The sequence below is a fragment of the Cydia splendana genome, chromosome Z (assembly GCF_910591565.1).
Source record: "Cydia splendana chromosome Z, ilCydSple1.2, whole genome shotgun sequence".
Lineage (NCBI taxonomy): Eukaryota > Metazoa > Arthropoda > Insecta > Lepidoptera > Tortricidae > Cydia > Cydia splendana.
The window spans coordinates 27,077,123-27,097,249 of NC_085987.1; the positions used below are offsets into that span (position 1 = coordinate 27,077,123).

General features: G+C 38.0%; 2 protein-coding genes and 1 long non-coding RNA gene across 4 annotated transcripts in view; 2 read left to right on the forward strand and 1 right to left on the reverse strand.

Annotated features, from left to right (window-relative positions):
• LOC134804835 (DNA-binding protein D-ETS-3) overlaps positions 1-1,761 on the forward strand; it is an 81,808-nt gene extending 80,047 nt beyond the window's left edge. For both annotated transcript variants that reach the window (XM_063778107.1, XM_063778106.1), the window contains exon 9: positions 277-1,761. In XM_063778107.1, coding sequence (XP_063634177.1) covers positions 277-401 — 125 coding nt within the window. In that variant the 3' untranslated portion in view covers positions 402-1,761. The remainder of the gene's footprint in view (positions 1-276) is intronic.
• A 6,924-nt stretch (positions 1,762-8,685) lies between these two features.
• Positions 8,686-12,951, forward strand: LOC134805004 (uncharacterized). The gene is made up of 2 exons (XR_010146231.1): positions 8,686-8,919; positions 12,729-12,951. It is a non-coding gene; the product is annotated as an uncharacterized LOC134805004 (long non-coding RNA).
• A 1,543-nt stretch (positions 12,952-14,494) lies between these two features.
• On the reverse strand, positions 14,495-15,482 carry LOC134805009 (uncharacterized). Its single transcript, XM_063778292.1, has 2 exons — positions 15,330-15,482; positions 14,495-14,860 (listed from the first exon to the last, which is right to left on the reverse strand). Exon 2 carries the CDS (start codon positions 14,727-14,729, stop codon positions 14,556-14,558), a length of 174 nt encoding a protein of 57 aa, XP_063634362.1. The 5' UTR covers positions 14,730-14,860; positions 15,330-15,482; the 3' UTR covers positions 14,495-14,555.
• Between the last annotated feature and the right edge of the window lie 4,645 nt (positions 15,483-20,127).

Below are 20,127 nucleotides of genomic sequence, written 5' to 3' on the forward strand. Positions count from 1 at the left end.
TTAACAAATTAAGTAAATTGAAATCATTTTGGTGCGTCATGCAGAATATATGTTATACTTTATGCGAGTGTATCTTTTTGTGAATTATATCGACTTCTATTGTTGTGTTTTTAAGCATATTGTGTATCTTACTTATGGAATCGCTATTCTCACATGTAGAACAGTTATAATAAAAACTCTCTTACTACCATACATCGGGTGGTTGATAACTAACAATGTCGCTGGCGTGTATTGATCCTCTTTCTACCAAGTTAAGCTGGCAAACTATTGTTGCAGCGTCGATTTTCCCGTCGGCGTCGTGGAGCAACTGGGGCGGTGGGGGGAGCAACCTCTACTCCCCCCACTCTATGGCCCCACCCCACGTGACGTCGCATCTGGGCTCGTATCCGCACTACGCATGACCAGCCATATAATTCGACGATACACCAAACGACGACAGTAATATGGATACACTTTTTGTTAATTATTATTTATCAATTTTTACGCTTCTCTTGTCTATGTACCTACGGTTAACTTTTAACTCGTTATTAGCTATATTTTGCCAAACACTTGTTATATTGCCCTCGAGGACGGTTCTCGGTGCACCTGGTCTGTGGTATTGATAAGGTTCAATTGACTGGAAAACAAACAAAAACCTTAGCAATTAACCTTGTGGGGGGGAAATTAGCGACAATGTAACGCTGTTGACTGTGAAGGGTATTTTGTATATTGTAAGAATTATATGTAAAATAAATGTGTATTTATTCCTTTGACTTATTGGACTAGGAAAAGAATACAAATCGATCCTCGGCTCGCAAATAAACTAATTCGAATCCACAACCACTTGTTCCAATAAATAATTGATTCCTACAGCTAACTATGCAACCAACAAGAATGTAAAATTATGGTTTTCGTTGAGATTATTTACGCGGAAGGTCTCTGTAATTCATATTTCCATTGCGTATTTTGATTGAGCTGAAAATAATTTTGCGGTTACTCTTCTTACATTTTTGTTTTTATGTAATGTCTATAATCAAACCGCCTAAAGACGAGTAAAAAGACAAAAAGTTATGGTTGCCAACTTCCCTACTAGTTAAATTGTTTTATTGTGAGAAAAGATAAGGAGTGAATTGTGAAACGCAAGACTAGTCTTTTATCAAAGAATGTTGTAAATAATAGATACTCATTAATTAAGTAGAATTATTTATTTAGGATTACAATAAAATTTTAATGGTATTATTTTTTAATGTATAAATTGAATATCGTGTAGGTAAAGGAAAATAAGTAAGTACGTATTCGCGCGTATATCGATAGACTTCAGCAGGTTCCGAAGTGGCGATGACTTGGTTTTGGGGCGCAACGACGTAAAGGTAATTTGCAAGAAGTTTATAAAGACACTGGAACTTGCACCACAAATATGAAGCATACTCGTTACAGTGCAACCTTGAATTACGGGCTTGCATTTATTGCCGTCGGTTTCTGGAAAAGGATACACAGTACATCTCAGCTATTAGGCTGTAATAGCTTCAAAATAGCTATTAAATAAGCTGCAATGTAATAAATGCGTGCCAGTCATTTAAGGTCTATTTTCTTTGCTTCAGATTTCTGTTCTAACAACTTCCAGTGTTTTATAAGCTTCTTTGACAATTCATTGAAATAGTTGTTGCAAGATGTGACAAAAATATTTCGGTAACTATACCTAACTACTGACGACGACCGCCTCACGCTGTAATGTTTGGTTGGTGATATTGTAGGTACCTAGTCAGTATTGTATTTTAAACAGTAGAACATCGGATGTGACATAAAATTTAATAGCAGTGCAAAGAAGTACAGTCGCCATCAGATAAATCGGGGCGGATAAGGCGCTTACAAATATCTGAACACGCCTCTATTGTCAAGGCGTTAGAGTGCGTGTTCAGATATTTTTGAGCACCTCGGACCCTCCGATATATCTGATGGCGACTGTACCTACACTAAAAAATAATAAAAAAGTGTCAGAAAATTATGAAACATGAAAATTTTACAAATTGATTAAGTATGTAATGTTCACCGAATAAAATAAATTATTATATTTTATTTACTTAGCTAATTTGTATATAAATTATATTCCAGTGAGAAAACGTATTTCTGTAAACACCAAACTAATTTCTCAGTCCATGTATCGATTTAGTAAGATTAGGTTTCCTGTTAAATACCTATAAGGGGCTGTCCATAAATTACGTCATCGATTTTTGGCGATTTTTGACCCCCCCCCCCCCCTATAATCATCCAAAAATCATGCTTCAAATGACCCCATTTCCTCCTACTTCATGCTACCGTCATCCGATGTCCAGACCCCCCCCCCCTAATTTGAAATGACGTAATTTATGAATAGCCCCTAACTTGCCTGAATTTGGGTTCTCTTGCTTGATATTTATCATCTAATTACATAGTAACATATACCTATATCAACTTATTCCGGGTAATTTTCTTGGATTCCATTAACTCTAGTAATTCCTGGAAAATAATAGGTAGTCGTTTAATTTTAAAACTGAAACGGGACTTATTGCGTGCACTTACTTTTACTATTTGGCTTGACGTTGCGAACGTGACATTGCGTCCGTGATCACAGGCAGACTGGCGAGGAATTGTATCCAACATCTTCTAGCTGCGCGTGATTTGCGAACTATCCGCGTTCGATGTTGATTTCACTTGTACGCTAGGGTTGTCACTTTGCCTACACACAACACTCACGATATCCGATGCTTTGTGACTATGGATGTTTTTTTTGCCTTTTATTACCTTACACAGTTATTAGTTTAAATACCTAGAATAAGACAAACGATTATTAGCTAATTGCTAATTGAGGTTAAATGTTTGTTGACTAAACATTTGTTGTGATATGCACTATGGTTGTAAATATTTTCAATGGCATTTCAAACTAGTTTTAAACCCGGTTTTTCTTTTTTTCTTTTTTAATTACACTTTTCCAGATGGAACTAAAATAATATTTGTTTAAATCTAATTCTGATGATGGGTTCCATGAGAATTAAGATAACTACGAACTACTTATGAGCATACTTTGTAGTTAACAACTTCTGTTTTAAACAACCAATCATAAATTTGCATTTTAAACATGCTATGCATTTAAGAAGTGGAACTAGTGATGAGGACTGTAACTGAACTTCTCGTCGGCCTGAGTACGGAGTTAGGCGTTACTTTAGGCATTTTGTTCTTTGTACTTTTAATTTATAAGGTGGAACTGTTTATAAAAACCACAAAACGATAAATTGAACCATTACCAGAACATAACACATATAACATAACATATGAATTAACTAAGGAACATCTCTTCAAGTTAATGGAATCCACAAAAGCATCCGTAGGTATTTTTAAACGTGTGATATATTAACGCAGAAGGCGCTGCAATCGATTAAAAACAAAACATGTCATTAGTGATATGCTAAATCTAAAGAAACATAGGTAAACCAAAGACAATAGGCTTCTGTCTCTCTCTTCTGGTTAATAGCGTCAGTCAAGATGCCGAGGGATAAAAGCATCTAACGCTATCCTTTAATCAGGCTACCAGAGGTTCCCAAACTCTGCGCCGCAGCGCCCTGGGCGCCCTAGACAGTAGAGAATCCTCCTAAACATGTTACCTAGCTATTTCGGATAGCCTAGGTTAGGGCGCCGCCCCAGAAATTTTAAACTTGCAAGTGCGCAGCGGACTGAAAAAGATTGGGAACGCCTGGGCCAGAGAAAATACTTTAAGTAATTATACTCCGCTATATTAACTCTGCACCGAGTATGACAGAACAAACATTGGAAGAGAACAAGTTATATAACGTCTTATTATCGTAGAAATTTTATGTTTAGTGTGACACTTCTCAATGTATCAATCGCTAGTGCCAATAATCCAGCGCAGTTATAGTAAGAATACATATTTCGTTTGTATGGATTACTAACTACCTACTTAACTTAGTTATATTATAAATATTATAATTTATAATGAAGTATGGACGATAAGCACGAAGAATTTCGTACATTGATCCGCCATTTTCTATTACTATAGCAAGCGCATGATTATACAGTGGAACCTCGCTAACTCTAACCTTGATAAGACGAAATCCTCGTTAACACGAAATAAAATGCCATTTCCTTCCCTTCAGAGCCTAAAAACCTCCATAACTCGAAATATTCAACCTCAGTAAGACGAAGTAAGCAGCGATTCCCTTCACGATTATTCAGTACATTTTTTACCTCTATGAGTAGCTCGAAAAATTAAATTTGACCTCTACAACTCGAAAAAATAGTCGTATTGTTTTACCACCTCTATAACTCGAAGTTATTTACTAACAAACCTCTGTAACTCGAAACAGACTATAAAGACTGTACTTTCTGCGTTTCTATAACTACCTCTCTAACACGAATTTTTCAAACGTTCGTAACTCGAAATCTCTCGAACCTCCCTTATTTTGTTGACTCGATAAGACGAAACCTCGTTAACACGAAGTTTTTGGCGTTTCCCTTGAGATTCATGCTATCGAGGTTCCACTGTATTGGCTTCCAGTGGCATATATTGATCGCCGCCACATATAGATAGATGATAGCCGTGCGATAGAGATAGGAACAGGCGGGTTAATGTCATGTACGAAGTTCTTCTTGCTTAGCGTCCTTACTTTATAGAGTGATGAAAATAATTATCATCGCAATATGAATGCTACTGACATTCCAACAAAATCGGATTAGTAGGTACCTATACCTATAATCATGTTGGCTATGATTGCAACGTCCGGCTGTGTCTATTGTTTAAATAAAGGTTCTGGGGATGACGTTACTACAGTACGCTGCGTTGGTACAGCGTCAAATTGTACCAGAAAACAGTTCTTTTTTATTTGACGCATGCTGGATTCCAACAGTGTGCGGCACTGTGCGGCACAAGCATTTTTGTACTTAATATGCTTGTGCCACACAGTGCCGCACACTGGTGGAATCCCGCCTTACGCACCATCGTGCGCAGCGCAAAGCGTCAATCGGACCTTGGGCGAAGGCTTTACTTAGCTAGCGAGCAGTTGTATTATGGAGGCAATTTTCAGGATAAAACTGCTGTATAACTGAGTTGTCGAATATCACTTTTATATGTTTTAAAACAGTTAAAATTGTAAAGTAGTAGTATATGTGCAATGTTACCAAAGGCAATAAAATGCTCAATATCAAAGGCGTGATTGTAGTAAGCAGCAGTTAATGTTATGGCAGGAGATCGAAAATGAAAAGGATCAGTCCTTTTTTCACAAAAGTAACGTCAACTAACGTAGGTTAAACTAAACACCTACTCTACCTATCAAAGAGCACTAATGGAGTCGTAGGTAAGTACTAAGTACATAACAGGATGGCCCAAAAATAAGTTATCATTTTTTAGGGTTCCGTACCCAAAGGGTAAAAACGGGACCCTATTACTAAGACTCCACTGTCCGTCTTTCCGTATGTCTGTCACCCGGCTGTACTGTATCTCATGAACCGTGATAACTAGACAGTTGAGTTAAAATTTTCACAGATGATGTATTTCTGTTGCCGCTATTACAAATACTTTGCAAATACTAAAAAGTACGGAACCCTCGGTGGGCGAGTCCGACTCGCAATTGTCCGGTTTTTGTAAAAGTTTCTTACTACAGGGCTCCACAAGGCGCTCAGCAAACGCCTAAGGGAGGCCACAGATGACCCTCGTGCAGGCAGCTTTCTCGCGCAAAGATTGGCCATAGCAATCCAGCGCGGGAACGCTGCCTGCGTGATGGGCACTCGACCTGCCTAATTTTGTAGGTATTTTCAATTTTTTTAGATTTAGTTATCTTAATTGTAGTTAATTTTAGTTTTATATTAATTTTAAAACAAAATGTATTATTTTCACTCTTACCTACTACATGTATTTTACAAAAAGTCTTATAAAATTAAAACTGTAATCATTTTACAAAAAAACATTCTCCTTATTAGCTTTGCTACAAAAAAGCAAACGTTTGTTAAAATTATCAATAGGTAGGTATGCTGTTGTATAAATATTTGTCAACTTATTTTTGAGTTTTGGGCCACACTGTACCTATTACAGATTTAGGTGTTTTATAAAACAAGAAATGAAAACATCTTTGGGGCTCTGTCTGCATGGCACACGCGAAGACTCTAGTTGAAGAAGGTGGTACAGTCGACGTCAAAGATATGTTTACACTTTTGCACCTTACTACTTTGTAATAAGGCGAAAAGTGTTAACATATCTTTGACGTCGACTGTACACGAAATTAATTCCTCTTACCTTTATAAGAATGACTTCATTAGTCTTCTGTCACTGCGTATTCTTTTTTAACACCGTATGTTAATATGGTACACCGAATTCATCTATTCAAATAAAAATAAACTATTTAATTTTGTAATATCTATTCAAATAAATGTGATTGACTGATTTATCATCAGTTAGTCTGTCAGTAGAGAATCATAAGTGAACGTAGGAGCGCGAATGATCGTTTTATTTTAATCTAGTATTGTATACTGTTATAAACGACTAGTTACCTAATTTGTGATCAATTTCGAAGTCAATAGCTGTATTTCAAAATTAATTTATTCACGTTGAGTTTTATTTAATATTTTAATTTAAATAATTAATTTATTGCATGTGTCGATTTAATAAGTCTTTAGACGTAGAAAACGCATTGTATAGATGTTATTGTATTTGGAAATGAATAAAAGAAATAAAATACCACTTTTTTATTTTTCGTTTTAAGTATTTTTCACTATTCCCGGCAACGTTATAATTTATCAACTAGGTATCTCTGTCGCAGCCATTGGTTAAATTAGACAGGTTAGTCGCTATACAGGTAGGTACTATACGATCGTCAACAGAATACTTCCTAACGAACTCTCGTAAATAGGTAACTTCGCAGGGCTTTCGCTCACACCACACAGTATGTGCCTAGTGCCTACACATTATACAGGATGTCGGTAATCAGGTAGTAAGTGTAGTAACCCGAAAACTGGATAAAACGGGGCTTTTTTGGGCAGATTTTTTGGTTTTTCTACTTAACATTAAGAAACACAGTCGACCTACGAGTATACCCCCAACCCTATATGTTATTCCGTATCGATAACTGACGCCATATGATAAAATGTGCATCGCACTTTATAAATTGTTTTAATTTTTTTATTCTTTAAAGAAGCGTTTTCAAATATCCTGCATCAGATAATATAAACATAAAATAAATAGTTCAGGGGGCGATTTTTGAGTATCGATCGCTCGATTTCGTCACTCGAAAATGGCTAGAAAACGGCGAAATGCTAATTTTTGAAATACGAGCGGTAGAAATTAAGAATCGAGTGGTATTGACCACTCGTTTTCAATTCTATTAGTAGAATTTAAATGCCTAGTAGTGGAGATATTATTGAACGAAATACACGAAATCGAGCGGTCGAATTTCAAAAATCGCCCCCCTGGTTTTTTATACTATAGTAAAACTATAAATAATATATTTGAAACGTTTTCGGCATAAGGCGAAATTTAAACCAATCTAAACTCGACTAAACACTATACAAAAATAAGCTCTTTTGAAAGGACACTCCTCTTTTATTACTTATTACACTTATTTGCTGTGTTAAAGTTATCTTCTCTCCCTTTGACATTTTTTTTCTATATGAATTCTGCCCCCCTTTCTAATCTCCTGATCGGTGGTTTAGAACCACTAGCGCCCTCTCTTCAATCGGTGAGTGAAATAAAAACGGCTGACTTCAACCAACGCTATCACCCCAGATAGCGCCATGTAACGATTAACTTCATAGGGTTTTTTTTATATTTAAGTTTAATTTTATTGTTTGCAGTAAGATGGCGTAGTGAATTACTTATTAGCAAAGAGAATAGATAGTATAGAGGGGTCCTGTCATAGTAAATTTTGTAGTCACAGTAAATTTACTGCCATCTATCGACACACGATTAAAACTCAAAATGAAAACGTATAAAATTATATGTATTATTAATTAAAATTATATGTATATATATGGATAAATGATTTTATTATTTTTATATCATTTTGACCCATGTTCATTCACTGATATCTATGTGTTAAAATTGTTAAATATGAAACGGTGTCGTCACGCCATCTAGCCGAGCATAGGCCAAAGGTGTGTGCGCCATCTATCCGAGAATGACATTTTCTTGATTTCCGAGGCACGTTTTTTCCTTAGACTTTATTCATCTTATACGAAGTTACATATGTCTTTGCTTATTAGTTTCGAACTAGGTATTCGCTCATATTACTTATTTTATGGATCTAGATCTGATTCGGTAGGTATAAGTATAACTGTAAAACAAAGATATGTAAACTCAAAATCGTGCCCCCGAGTTAGACAGTTTAAAAAGAAGGCGTTCTTCATTTCCAAATGTTTTGTAGATACTGTACTTTTAACTTTTGACAACCAGAGTAGGTACCTTACCTACCTACCTAATGTACGAAGCTGTTGAGCGCCATCTACGTTAACTGTAAAATTCAAGACACGAATTTGTCTTAGACTTTACACTAAAATGTATAAATATAAAATCATGAATCAATGAATGTTAACCAGCGTTAACGGACAAGCAACTCGTCGGGTATGTCATGACCCTATTGACCTTCACGACTACAGCAATACTGGCAAACTACAATTGTATTAACTATGAACAGTAAAATTGTAAAACTGACAGATGCCTAACCGACATCAACTCGATTTGAGCTTGTCAGATTTGGAGACTACCTACGTCTGAAAAAGTATAAGTAATTTATTTGTTGCACAGATGTTCTCTCGTTTAGGCCTTCGTTCCCTTGTTGGAGGTGCGACATGCTGCAGGAGACTCGTGAAGATCACAAACGGACCGCCAGTTATGAGCGTGAGGCGATATAGCGAAACTCCTCCACAACCGTTCGATAACATGCCCTTTAAAATTAAGACTCGGTAAGATAAGAACAGTAAGGAGCGATTCATTCTTTTTAAGACAGGAATCAAGAGCGATTGATTATATACGTACAGTTAACGTCAAAGATATGTTTTACATTTACACTATTGCTATGCTATTGCACCTTATTTGTAATAAGGCCAACAATTTAAAGATATCTTTGACGTCGACTGTAACTTGCAGCTGGCTGCAGTTAGTGATTATAATTGCTACAGTACTGCCAGGCGGGCTGAATGAAACCCAATTCTTCCCAGGGAATGTGTACGGAAGCGGGCGTTTTCAGAAATAAATATCGAAAAACCGATTCTCACAGATCCCGGTGTTTTTGGGTTTTTTCAACTCAGAATCACTAGCATATTCAATTCTGATGATAAAATAAAATGTCCCAAAAAATTGTATGAAAATTGTACATTCCACTACGTCACGCACATACAAGTGCAACATTTTTCATACAAAAACGTGGCGTAATGGAATGTACATTTTGGGACATCTTTTTTTAATGGTGGGATGGAGAATGCTGTCGATTTTGAGTAGAATGAGCCCAAGAACGTCCAGATGTGAAAGAATCAGGTTTTCAATATTTATTTCTGAAAACGCCCAAGCGCATGTAAAAAGAAGTTTTTTTTTATACGTTGAGTGAGGTTTTACAAATGCCACGCTCATGGTGGCACTAACAGCTACAATATCGACTAATGTAGTCTATCTAGAGGCTTGAAAAGCTACCAGATGCCTATACAGACGCTCACGAACCTTCCGGCTATCGTTGATATGATGACCAAGCTTTGGTAAATAGGTTTTCTGCTCTAACAGAACTTGGTTTAGGTAATTATTATTGATGCATTTGGCTGTAAAGACTGTACACTACACAATCCGGCCATGCATGATCAGGATCAGGTATATCGTTTTACCGAATGCACATTTTCAAGCATTTCTTTTATTTATAGACATATTATGTTGGTAAGGTTTACTCGGGTAATTCCGAATGTCGAAAACTGTCGGATAATTCCGAAAGAGACTTTTATTATGATGGAATTAAGGGTGATTTTCATCTGAATTTCGGAATTATCCGACATTCGGTAATACCCGAATACACCTTATATATATTATAAAACTATACAAATAAAAATAAAATCATAGTACAATGTAGGAGTGTGAGTTTTCGCCGAATATATTCCATCATAGCTTTAATTTTTTTGTCAGTGTTTTCTGATAATCTTCAATCGCTTCCTGCTACAATGCCACAATTTTAGGTAGGTATTTATATTTTCACAAGCTGTTTTACGCTCATTAGAAAGTCATCTTACCAAACTTTATGTAAGGGTGTAACTCTTTTTTACTTGAAGTAGTCAGGAAGGAAGGAGTTCTTTCCCAAGCACATTTTCCCCAACCATTTCGGTCAAAAAGGCAATAACACCGAAGTTAAAACATCTCCGAACTAGGTACCTCAATCTGAAGTCAATTAAAAAAATGTTACCTATTGTGATAGATAATATAATGTAATAAGGTATAATTTGGATTATCCAATAAAAATTTTAAAACGACGCTAGACAAAAAAAATAGGTTCGGTGGAGTACACTCGGGAGCAAAAAAATCGACTCAAGTCGCATTTTTTAGTTTTTGTCGTGTTTTTCGAAAACGGTCAATATTTTAGTAAAAGTGAGATTGCAATATTATTGTTTATTTATTAAGCTATCAAAAACATTAATAACCCATAAAATTGGTTAAATAATTTTCAGGTAATTGTTATTTTTGTAGAAAATGAGATTTTTACCTGCTTTGATTACGCACGAGTTGAGCCCCTTTGAGAGCCATAAAAACCGATTTAACCGGTTATTTCTTATCAGTCGCTTATCAGAAGTTGACCTGTGCATATCTCACGCAATTATTCACTGGAATCACCTGGATAAAATGGACACCACAGAAACTGAAGCCAGCCAAGTCATCGTCTTGCTGAATCAAGGCCTTAACAGCGTGAAGTTGCTGAACAGCTGAATTTAAGTCAGTCTGCTGTCTCCAGAGTCTACCTAAAGTTCTCATGGACTGGAAGGCTTGCTCAGAAACCTGGATCTGGCCGTCCCAGGTGCACATCGAGGAGAGAGGACCACTTCATTGTTGCGGCCGGTCTGATGCGTGATCGACACCGTACCGGCGTTGACATCCAGCAGCAGCTGATGCAGGACCGTGAGGAACCAGTGAGCACTTGGACAGTTCAACGAAGACTTAAGGAAGCCAACCTTACCCCAAAAAGGCCTGCTACAGCGCCGAAACTGACAGGGAGGCACCGGGACGCTCGTGTGGATTTCGTTTCGACTTATGAAAATTGAACCCGTACGGGCAAAGACATATGTAACCCCGTATAAGATGAATAAAGTCTAAGGAAAAAACGTGCCTCGGAAGTCAAGAAAAAGTAATTCTCGGACAGATGGCGCATACACCTTTGGCCTATCCTCGGCTAGATGGCGTGATGACACCGTTTCATATTTAACAATTTTAACACATAGGTATCAGTGAATGAACATGGGTGAATTATATAAAAATAATATAATCCATATATATATATTAATTTTTTGATAGTTTTATACGTTTTCATTTTGAGTTTTGGTCGTGTGTCGATAGATGGCAGTAAATTTACTGTGACTACAAAATTTACTATGACAGGACCCCTCTATACTATCTATTCTCTTTGGTACGGGCAATGGAGCCGCGTACTCTTCAGTGATGAGTGCAGGGTGTGTTTCCATGGCAGTTACAGAAGAGGACGGGTGTACCGAAGACCTGGAGAACGGTTTGCGCCATACTGCATCTCCGAGACGACTGTCTCGGAACCTCCACCGTAGGCGACTGCCTACGGTGGAGGTTCCGGCATGATTTGGGCGGGGATATCAATGGAGGGGAGAACCGAGTGCCTCCCGGTCAATTTGGGCCCTGTGGCAGGCCTTTTTGGGGTAAGGTTGGCTTCCTTAAGTCTTCACCGAACTGTCCAAGAGCTAACTGGTTGCTCTCGGTCCTGTATCAGCTGCTGCTGGATGTGAACGCCGGTACGGTGTCGATCACGCAGACTGGCCGCAACAATGAAGTGGTCCTCTCTCCTCGATGTGCACCTGGGATGGCCAGATCCAGGTTTCTGAGCAAGCCTTCCGTCCATGTGAACTTTTGGTAGACTCGGGAGACAGCAGACTGACATAAATTCAGCTGTTCAGCAACTTCACGCTGCTTAAGGCCTTGATTCAGCAAGACGATGACTTGGCTGGCTTCAGTTTCGGTGGTGTCCATTTTATCCAGGTGATTCCAGTGAATAATTGCGTGAGATATGCACAGGTCAACTTCTGATAAGCGACTGATAAGAAATAACCGGTTAAATCGGTTTTTATGGCTCTCAAAGGGGCTCAACTCGTGCGTATTCAAAGCAGGTAAAATCTCATTTTCTACAAAAATAACAATTACCTGAAAATTACCAAATCGATTTTATGGGTTATTAATGTTTTTGATAGCTTAATAAATAAACAATAATATTGCAATCTCACTTTTACTAAAATATTGACCGTTTTCGAAAAACACGACTAAAACTAAAAAATGCGACTTGAGTCGATTTTTTTGCTCCCGAGTGTACCTAATGCTTAAAATCACAGACCACCATCCATTATTCTGTTTGTATTTTTATTATGTAGTTTGATATCCAAAAGTTATCTTAAAAAAGTGCTGCTTTAAAATGCACATTCATTTAAAAGGTTTACTTTATCATGCATGGTCAGATTTTATCGTATACAGTCTTTATATTGGTACTTATAGGTAATATTTTAAATTTCAGATTTGCAGCAACAGTTTTCTTTGCCGTATTCTTTGGACTCGGTTTATGGGCACCCATGATTATTGTGTGGTATTCAATGGCCAAAAAGTGTATGTAATTAATACAAATATAGGGACATTCTGTTTTCCAACTATTTATGGTTTAGTAGGTTTTAAAGTAGCTTTTACGACTTGTCTCATTGTCATTATATTTTTATTATGTATTAAAAAGTAATTGAGACCCACTAATGTTTTAATTTGAAAACGCTAGACTCAGAAACCCTTTGTAAAAAGTTAAAAAAAACAATATAGGTTGCAACTAAACGTTACCTATCCTATGGGGATCGCGAAGATTTCTAGCCAATAATCGTATCTTACTGTAAACCGTCCAGGCCATGCACTTACTCACACACATAAAACATTTTCTTCTATCCACCCATTTGGTATGTGTGTTGGTCAACCTCAATCGGGCAAGATAGAGCAGAAAAAATCATTATCTATAAAATAACTAAAACTTCTCTCAGTATCAGACAAGAAGTTAGGGATAAAATAGTAACAGAACTAATAGATCAAAAGCTTTTAAAAGATTCGCATTGTAAACCCCGGTTGTGTAATAGGCACTAATGCGGTCCATTTGTATAGTTTGGCAAGAGTTGTTTCGTCAGTGGAGCACAGGCAGAGAAAATCATACTTTCTTATGTAACCCCAAAATGAGGGATGAAATGTTTGCTAAACTAATCCTAAAAATATCAACAATTTTTAGGGTTCCGTACTTCAAAAGGAAAAAACGGAGCCCTTTTAGGATCACTTTTTTGTCTGTCCGTCCATCTGTCTGTCAAGACCCACTAGACCACACTATGTGTTATCATGAGGCTGTATCTCAACAATAGTGTTGCAATAAAAGTAGGCAATTAAATGAAATTTGACACACAATGTGTATAAAATTAATAGTGTTAAAATTCAAAATAAGGCTTAATTTATAGTTTCATACCGTGTAATATGTAAGTGCTTTAGCCTAGTAAGCACTGTAAACTTGCTTGTTGTTCAATTAAATAAACAAAAAAATAATAAAATGAAAAGAAGAATCACCTTGAAACAAATTGGAGAGCCCAATAAAGCAAAAGACTGAGCTGACATCTCTTTGAGTATGGGAAGCAAACTACTAAAAGAAGGGAAAGAAACACAGGACTCAGCACTGCAGGGAAAATACTCACACTAGACCTAGAACCCGAAAACGTGGCAGAAGAGTAAGCAGGTCCCACTGCACATCCTCTGGCCTCCCCCTGCGAGGGTTACATTACATGATATGTAATTATGGTTTCTTGTTATTAGCCTATAGGAGTGTCCCACTGCTGGGCAAAGGCCTCCCATCTTTCCCGCCATTATGGTTTACAATAAAAAATAGAAGCAAGTCAAAAATAATTAAAATAAGTTTTTGGCAAAAATGTCATTTTTGGTACAAGCTTTTATCGCTGACTGTACTTTTCTTATGACAGACAACTAATACTCATTGAGACAATTAATTCTAAAAACCCCTAACACAATTAGGTATCGTTGTTTCATCACAGAGTTCCTATGGCCACCTCCTGTCTCCATCATCAGATCAGCTTGATGGTACCATAATATTGCATTGTCATCCGATTTATATATGCATGCAAAATTTCAGCTCAATCGGAAACCAAGAAGTGGATCAAATTTAACTTACAAGATTTGATTACAGACAGACAGACAGACAACGGTCAGGTGAAAGTAAATAAAAGCTTGTAATAAATAATAAAGAATGCAGACTTACTTTAAACACACTATATTTGATACAAGTACATTACGCTACATATTTCGGAGACATAGTTCAGGGCCAAGATGGTGGGTCACATTCATTTTTGTTGGGACCATACAAACAAGACTTGTCTCTGAAGTTGGTCATTCTCAATGTCTCCTGGTCGTCCACAAACTTGCCAATCAAGAAGCCAGTTAATGGAACTGCAAACCAGACGTAGCGGGTTGTGATGCCAAACAATGCCATATTAGTTATGTTTCTGCAAGGCTTTCCACTTCCTGGTGTGACTATAGTCCAGCCAAATAAGAGTCGCAGTGAGAGTTGGGAATGAGATGCTCACCAGGTTCCTTTGCAGGAACTTGAGTATCGCCATATAACTGTAACAACAAAAGTAGTTTTCCTAATATATCTAAATTTAAAGTTCATTAATTTAACATTTAGTGTAATGTGGTCATAATGTGGTAGAGTTAGACAATGTACATGTAAAATTAGGTTAATGTGTGCATTTCTTTTCTTGTAGTATAAGGTAGGAATAGAAGTAGCATACTTGACTTCATTATATAATACTGTGCAAGAGACCAAAGCTGCACTCACGAATTTTAACAGACGATTAGTGACAATAGAAATAAAAATTTAGTATACAGAAAATAACTAATACTTTCTACACAGTAATAAAGAATACAATAAATTTAAAACATTCGAAGAATCTAGAATTTAAGAGGTTACCAATCGATTTTGGTTGATATAATTTATAAAACGAAGGAACAGAGCAAATGAATGCAGATAATTTGTTTTTCTAATAGTTAGAATGTAAATGATATAAACTAATATGCACAAAAAACTCACTTAACACATGCGAAACTCGCACAGAAAAATATATAGCTACTGCTAAAGGAAGAGCACAAAAAGCACAGCAAAGTAAGTTTGACGTTTATATGATTTTGAGCAACGAATTTGACGGAATGCAACTACATTTTTCTGTTCATTCAATGAGAATAAAGCCCGTACTACACAGCTGGCAACCAAGCTTTCGACCAAGGCCCCAACGCTGTCCGTTCTCTTTGACGGCGCAGCAACTAGTATAATTTCTCTCTCCTTGCTCTTTTAAAAATGCCGTTTGTCAAAAAAGGACAACCATACTATTGACAAGATGGACTTCAAATCAAGGTGTCCCGTTTTTGAGTGGTAACACACTATCGCACCGCACCAAGGTCATTGTGCGACGCACCCATAAGTAAGAGCGAGAAAGCGATATCTCTTTCTCGCTCTTACTTATCGGTGCGTCGCACAATGACCTTGGTGCGGTGCGATAGTGTGTTACGGCCTTTTAGGTAGACCCAGGTTGTGCATGCGTGCGTAAAAACGTACATGTTTGCTCTTTTAGGGATGTGAAAAGTCGATTTTAATCATGTTATATATCGATAAACACTACACAGCGGAACGAAATAGCGATTAATTGGAGCTTCAATATCTTCGTTAAACATAAACATAATTGAAATGCTAATGGATAATGAATATATTATAATATAATAAAATAATTATATTATTGCGGAACACATATTTTAGTAGATATTTAAGTATGTATTTTAATTAAATATCTGAACTTTCCCTTAGTTCCCTGGGCTATAACTGCGAAAATCGAAGTTCGCAAATTGCGGGCATTTTTCTCTGTCAGTCTTATTACGCCTTCATTGGAGTAAAAGAGAAAGATCCCCGCAATTTGCGAATTTCGGTTTTCGCAGTAGCCCCTCTGCTGGGGCGTGACGATAAAATTGTGGTTTGATAACCACAATAAAGAATAAAAGCGGTTTTGTTCATTTTAGGTATCGTTAAACCTTTAAAGTAAAATTAAAATTGCAAGAAATGTCGATAGTTTATCGACATGGCTACAGCAAGGTGGGCCACATTGTTAATCGTACACTAAACAAAAGTGGTCCCACTGACAGCTCGCTGAGACGTCATCTCTAAATATTATATATCTATGCTTTCGACGGTCCAAGGTTGGTTCAATGTCACGCTAAAGCCCGTGCTACACGGTCGCCGACAAGCCCCCAGACCGCGAGGCCTTGGTCCGTCCCGGACCGTGTAGACAGTTGTTTCCAACAAAATTTAACCAAAACTGACCAAGGACAGACCAAGGTCAGACGGTTAGAAGTTGGTTAGAAGGCTTGTCGGCGATCGTGCAGCAAGGGCTTAAGTTTAGTCGGAGTCAAAGGCCCCGTTCGCACGGCAGCTTTTTCAACGCGCGTTAAAAAAGCGTTTGAATGACACAAATGGATAACCATGTATGTATTCACACGAAGGCGGTTTTTAAGCGCGGCGCTTTTTTATCGAGCACTGTTCGATTTTCGGCGTTGAGCGTTGGCGTCAAATTGAATAGACCATACGGAAATCCGTGTACCTATCTGTTCTCACAAGCGTTGAAAAAGCGCCGGAGCTGCTGTCAGTTGGCTGTCAAGTGTCAATTTTTGGTGTCAATCGTCAAGATTATTATTAGTTTCACCTTAAAAATGTCAACTTATGCTTACAAATTCCTGAAATATTCAAGCTATATTAGTAGTAATAGCAAAAAAGTATGGCTTTTCTGAGATGCGTACGAGGCAGTACGACTCACAAGTGATTTTTAAGCGTTCATATGAACACAAATATTGGAAACGGTAAAAAAGCGCCAACGTCGGGTTTTAACGCAACGCTTTTTAAGCTGTCGTGCGAATGGGGCCAAAGACATATTAACTTCGTATACTACTATATATTCTCTTTGGTCGGGGTGTAATAGAATTTTGATTTCTTTTTATTAAGGCCATAACACACTATCGCACCGCACCAAGGTCATTGTGCGACGCACCGATAAGTAAGAGTGAGAAAGAGATATCGCTTTCTCGCTCTTACTTATGGGTGCGTCGCACAATGTTAATGTTAAGAAATGTAATATTAACTTTGAGTTTAATCTAGTAGATTCAGCAATTATTGTTAAAACATTCAAGTCACTCAATTTAAAGAAAACGGAAGACTTATGGGGAACATCCGTTAGGCCCCGTTCGCACGGCAGCTTTTTCAACGCGCGTTAAAAAAGCGTTTGAATGGCACAAATGGATAACCATGTATGTATTCACACGACAGTGGTGGCGCTTTTTATCAAACGTTGTTGGATTTTCGACTTTAAGCCTTGGACGTTAAATCGAATTTAGAGTGCAGACAGATTCAAGCGCTTTTTTAACGCGCGTTGAAAAAGCTCCCGTGAGAATGGGGGCTTAGAGTCATTAGTCATGTCTTAAGCCCCCTCCAGACTATGCGCGTGAATCGCGGGCGAAGCCGCGAACGCGAGTGTGGAGTCGATTTCGCTGTCTGCTATAATACTAGAAATAAAAACAAGCTTGCTATCAGAAAGTTTCGTGTTCGTAAAGTACAGAAGTCATTCGTTGGGCAATGCATTCATTTTTATAACAAGTTACCTGAGGATGCTTTAAGATTACCCTTTCCAGCTCTTAAGAATTACTTAAAAAAGTCATTGATGTTGAAGGCTTATTACAGAGTCGAGGACTACTTGACAGACAAACATGCATGGTCCAAACCAGAAACTGTAATAACGACAAGTAGCAATTAAAAGTAAAAGGTGACTCAGCTCAGGTAAAGCCCCCTCCAGACCTGTAGGGGGCTTAAGAAAGCACATCAAATTGTATGAAAGCATCTCATAACAATCAGTCAGATTCATATAATATGTATTCTTATTTCTTTTATTGGTTTTATTTTCTTTTCCTTTTGTAAGAATTTGATATGTTTTCTGAAAGGCCAAGCGCGCACCACGATTTTAATTTTTGCAACACGATTTTAGAATCGCGCTGTAATTTATCGCAGAAAATTCACTGCGCGCACTGCGATGAAAAGTCGACGATTTGTTCATTCTCGACATGGATTTCGTACCAGTCGCTTGTCGTGAAACAATATGCAATCGCTGTATGACTTTGAGTATTTATACCACAAAGGTGATCTCCTTCTATTTCTATAATTAAACGGTCAACATCTAGCGTCTCATCTTGTGATTCCATTGGAGAAGCAGGTTCCGATATGTTGACGCTTGGAGAGCGAAATGCCGACTGAGCTCCGGGGTGCGATTTTATTATCGCAGTGCGCGCGGGGCCATACAACTCCGTATGCTGCAATTCACTTTGCGACAATCGCGTCGCGAGCAGTCGCGGAAAAATGTGACAAATCACAATTTTAAAATCGCTGCGATTTTTTTGTCGCATATGCGCGCACTGCCATATAAACACATACGTTACATTTCTGCGACTAAATTATCGCGCGACAAAAAGTCGTGGTGCGCGCTTGGCCAAAGAGCTACGTATTTGTATAAAGTTATGTACTCACTGAGTATAATTGCATGAATTCTATAGTAATTTAAATTGTATTTTTCTTAATTACTCGTAATGCATGTTAATTATAAGATGTAATAATGTTTTGAAAAGATGTGTCCCGCCGAGTTTGTTGCCGGTCCCATATTGGGATACCCTCCTCCAATTGAGGGGGGATTTAAATCTTCTCGGGGCAGAGGTGTACGGTTGGAGCCGGTAAAGGTTTATTTGACGTTCATAAGCGCATTGTAATATGCCTACTTGAATAAACTATTTTTTATCTTTTTCTTTTAATGACCTTGGTGCGCTGCGATAGTCTGTTACCACTATTAAGTAGCTAACACACTATCGCACCGCACCAAGATCATTGTGGGACGCACCCATAAGTAAGAGGGAGACAGCGATATCTCTTTCTCCCTCTTACTTATGGGTGCGTCCCACAATGACCTTGGTGCGGTGCGATAGTGTGTTAGCTACTTTACTCCCCGACATGCCGTTTCTAATAGCCGTAACACTAACACACTACCGCACCGCACCAAGGTCATTGTGCGACGCACCCATAAGTAAGAGCGAGAAAGCGATACCTCATTCTCGCTCTTACTTATGCGGTTCTCTTGATGCGGTGCGATAGTGTGTTAAGGCCTTAAAAGCGCTCGTGCCTATGAGGCCTATGGTCATGTTTTCACTTTACCTATATTTTGTGTTTTATTGAAAAACAAAGACTTGGCCACTGTCAGTCGATTATGGGTTCCTCTTTTTTGGTCATAACCGTTTATGAGATTTGACCGGTTATTGCATTCCCTAGTGAACTTACGGCGGACCACCTTTCTTTCATATAATCGCACAATCGCACATGCAACGGACCGGACTAAGGTCGCAGTCCGGCACACCCATCTGTTATGGCCCCAGTACACAATGGGCCATCGCCGGCCACTTCAAGGGACGCAGCCATGCGGTAGAATGAGATAGCAATATCACTTGCTCCCTCTAACGCATAAATGCGTCCCTTGGAGTGGCCGGCGATGGCCCATTGTGTACCAGGGGGCCTTTACAGAAGTGAGGGGTGTCATGATAAACATATTGTCATTTACATATTTTCATTGGAATTTAACATTAATGATGATATTACCACTATTTCGCATTACAAATGCCATGCAGAGTTTAGCTTGGTCCACCTTTGAAACTTGGTTTGTACTAGTTTGTAGAGTCGGACCAAGAAAAGTCTGCAGCGGATTTGATAGCCCACGCAGTGCAAGTGTTATTTTAAACGTCAAACTTCTATGAAATGATGA

Excerpts from the sequence above, each read along its gene's own strand:
- LOC134805009 (XM_063778292.1), bottom strand. The coding sequence starts at position 14,729 with ATGGCATTGTTTGGCATCACAACCCGCTACGTCTGGTTTGCAGTTCCA.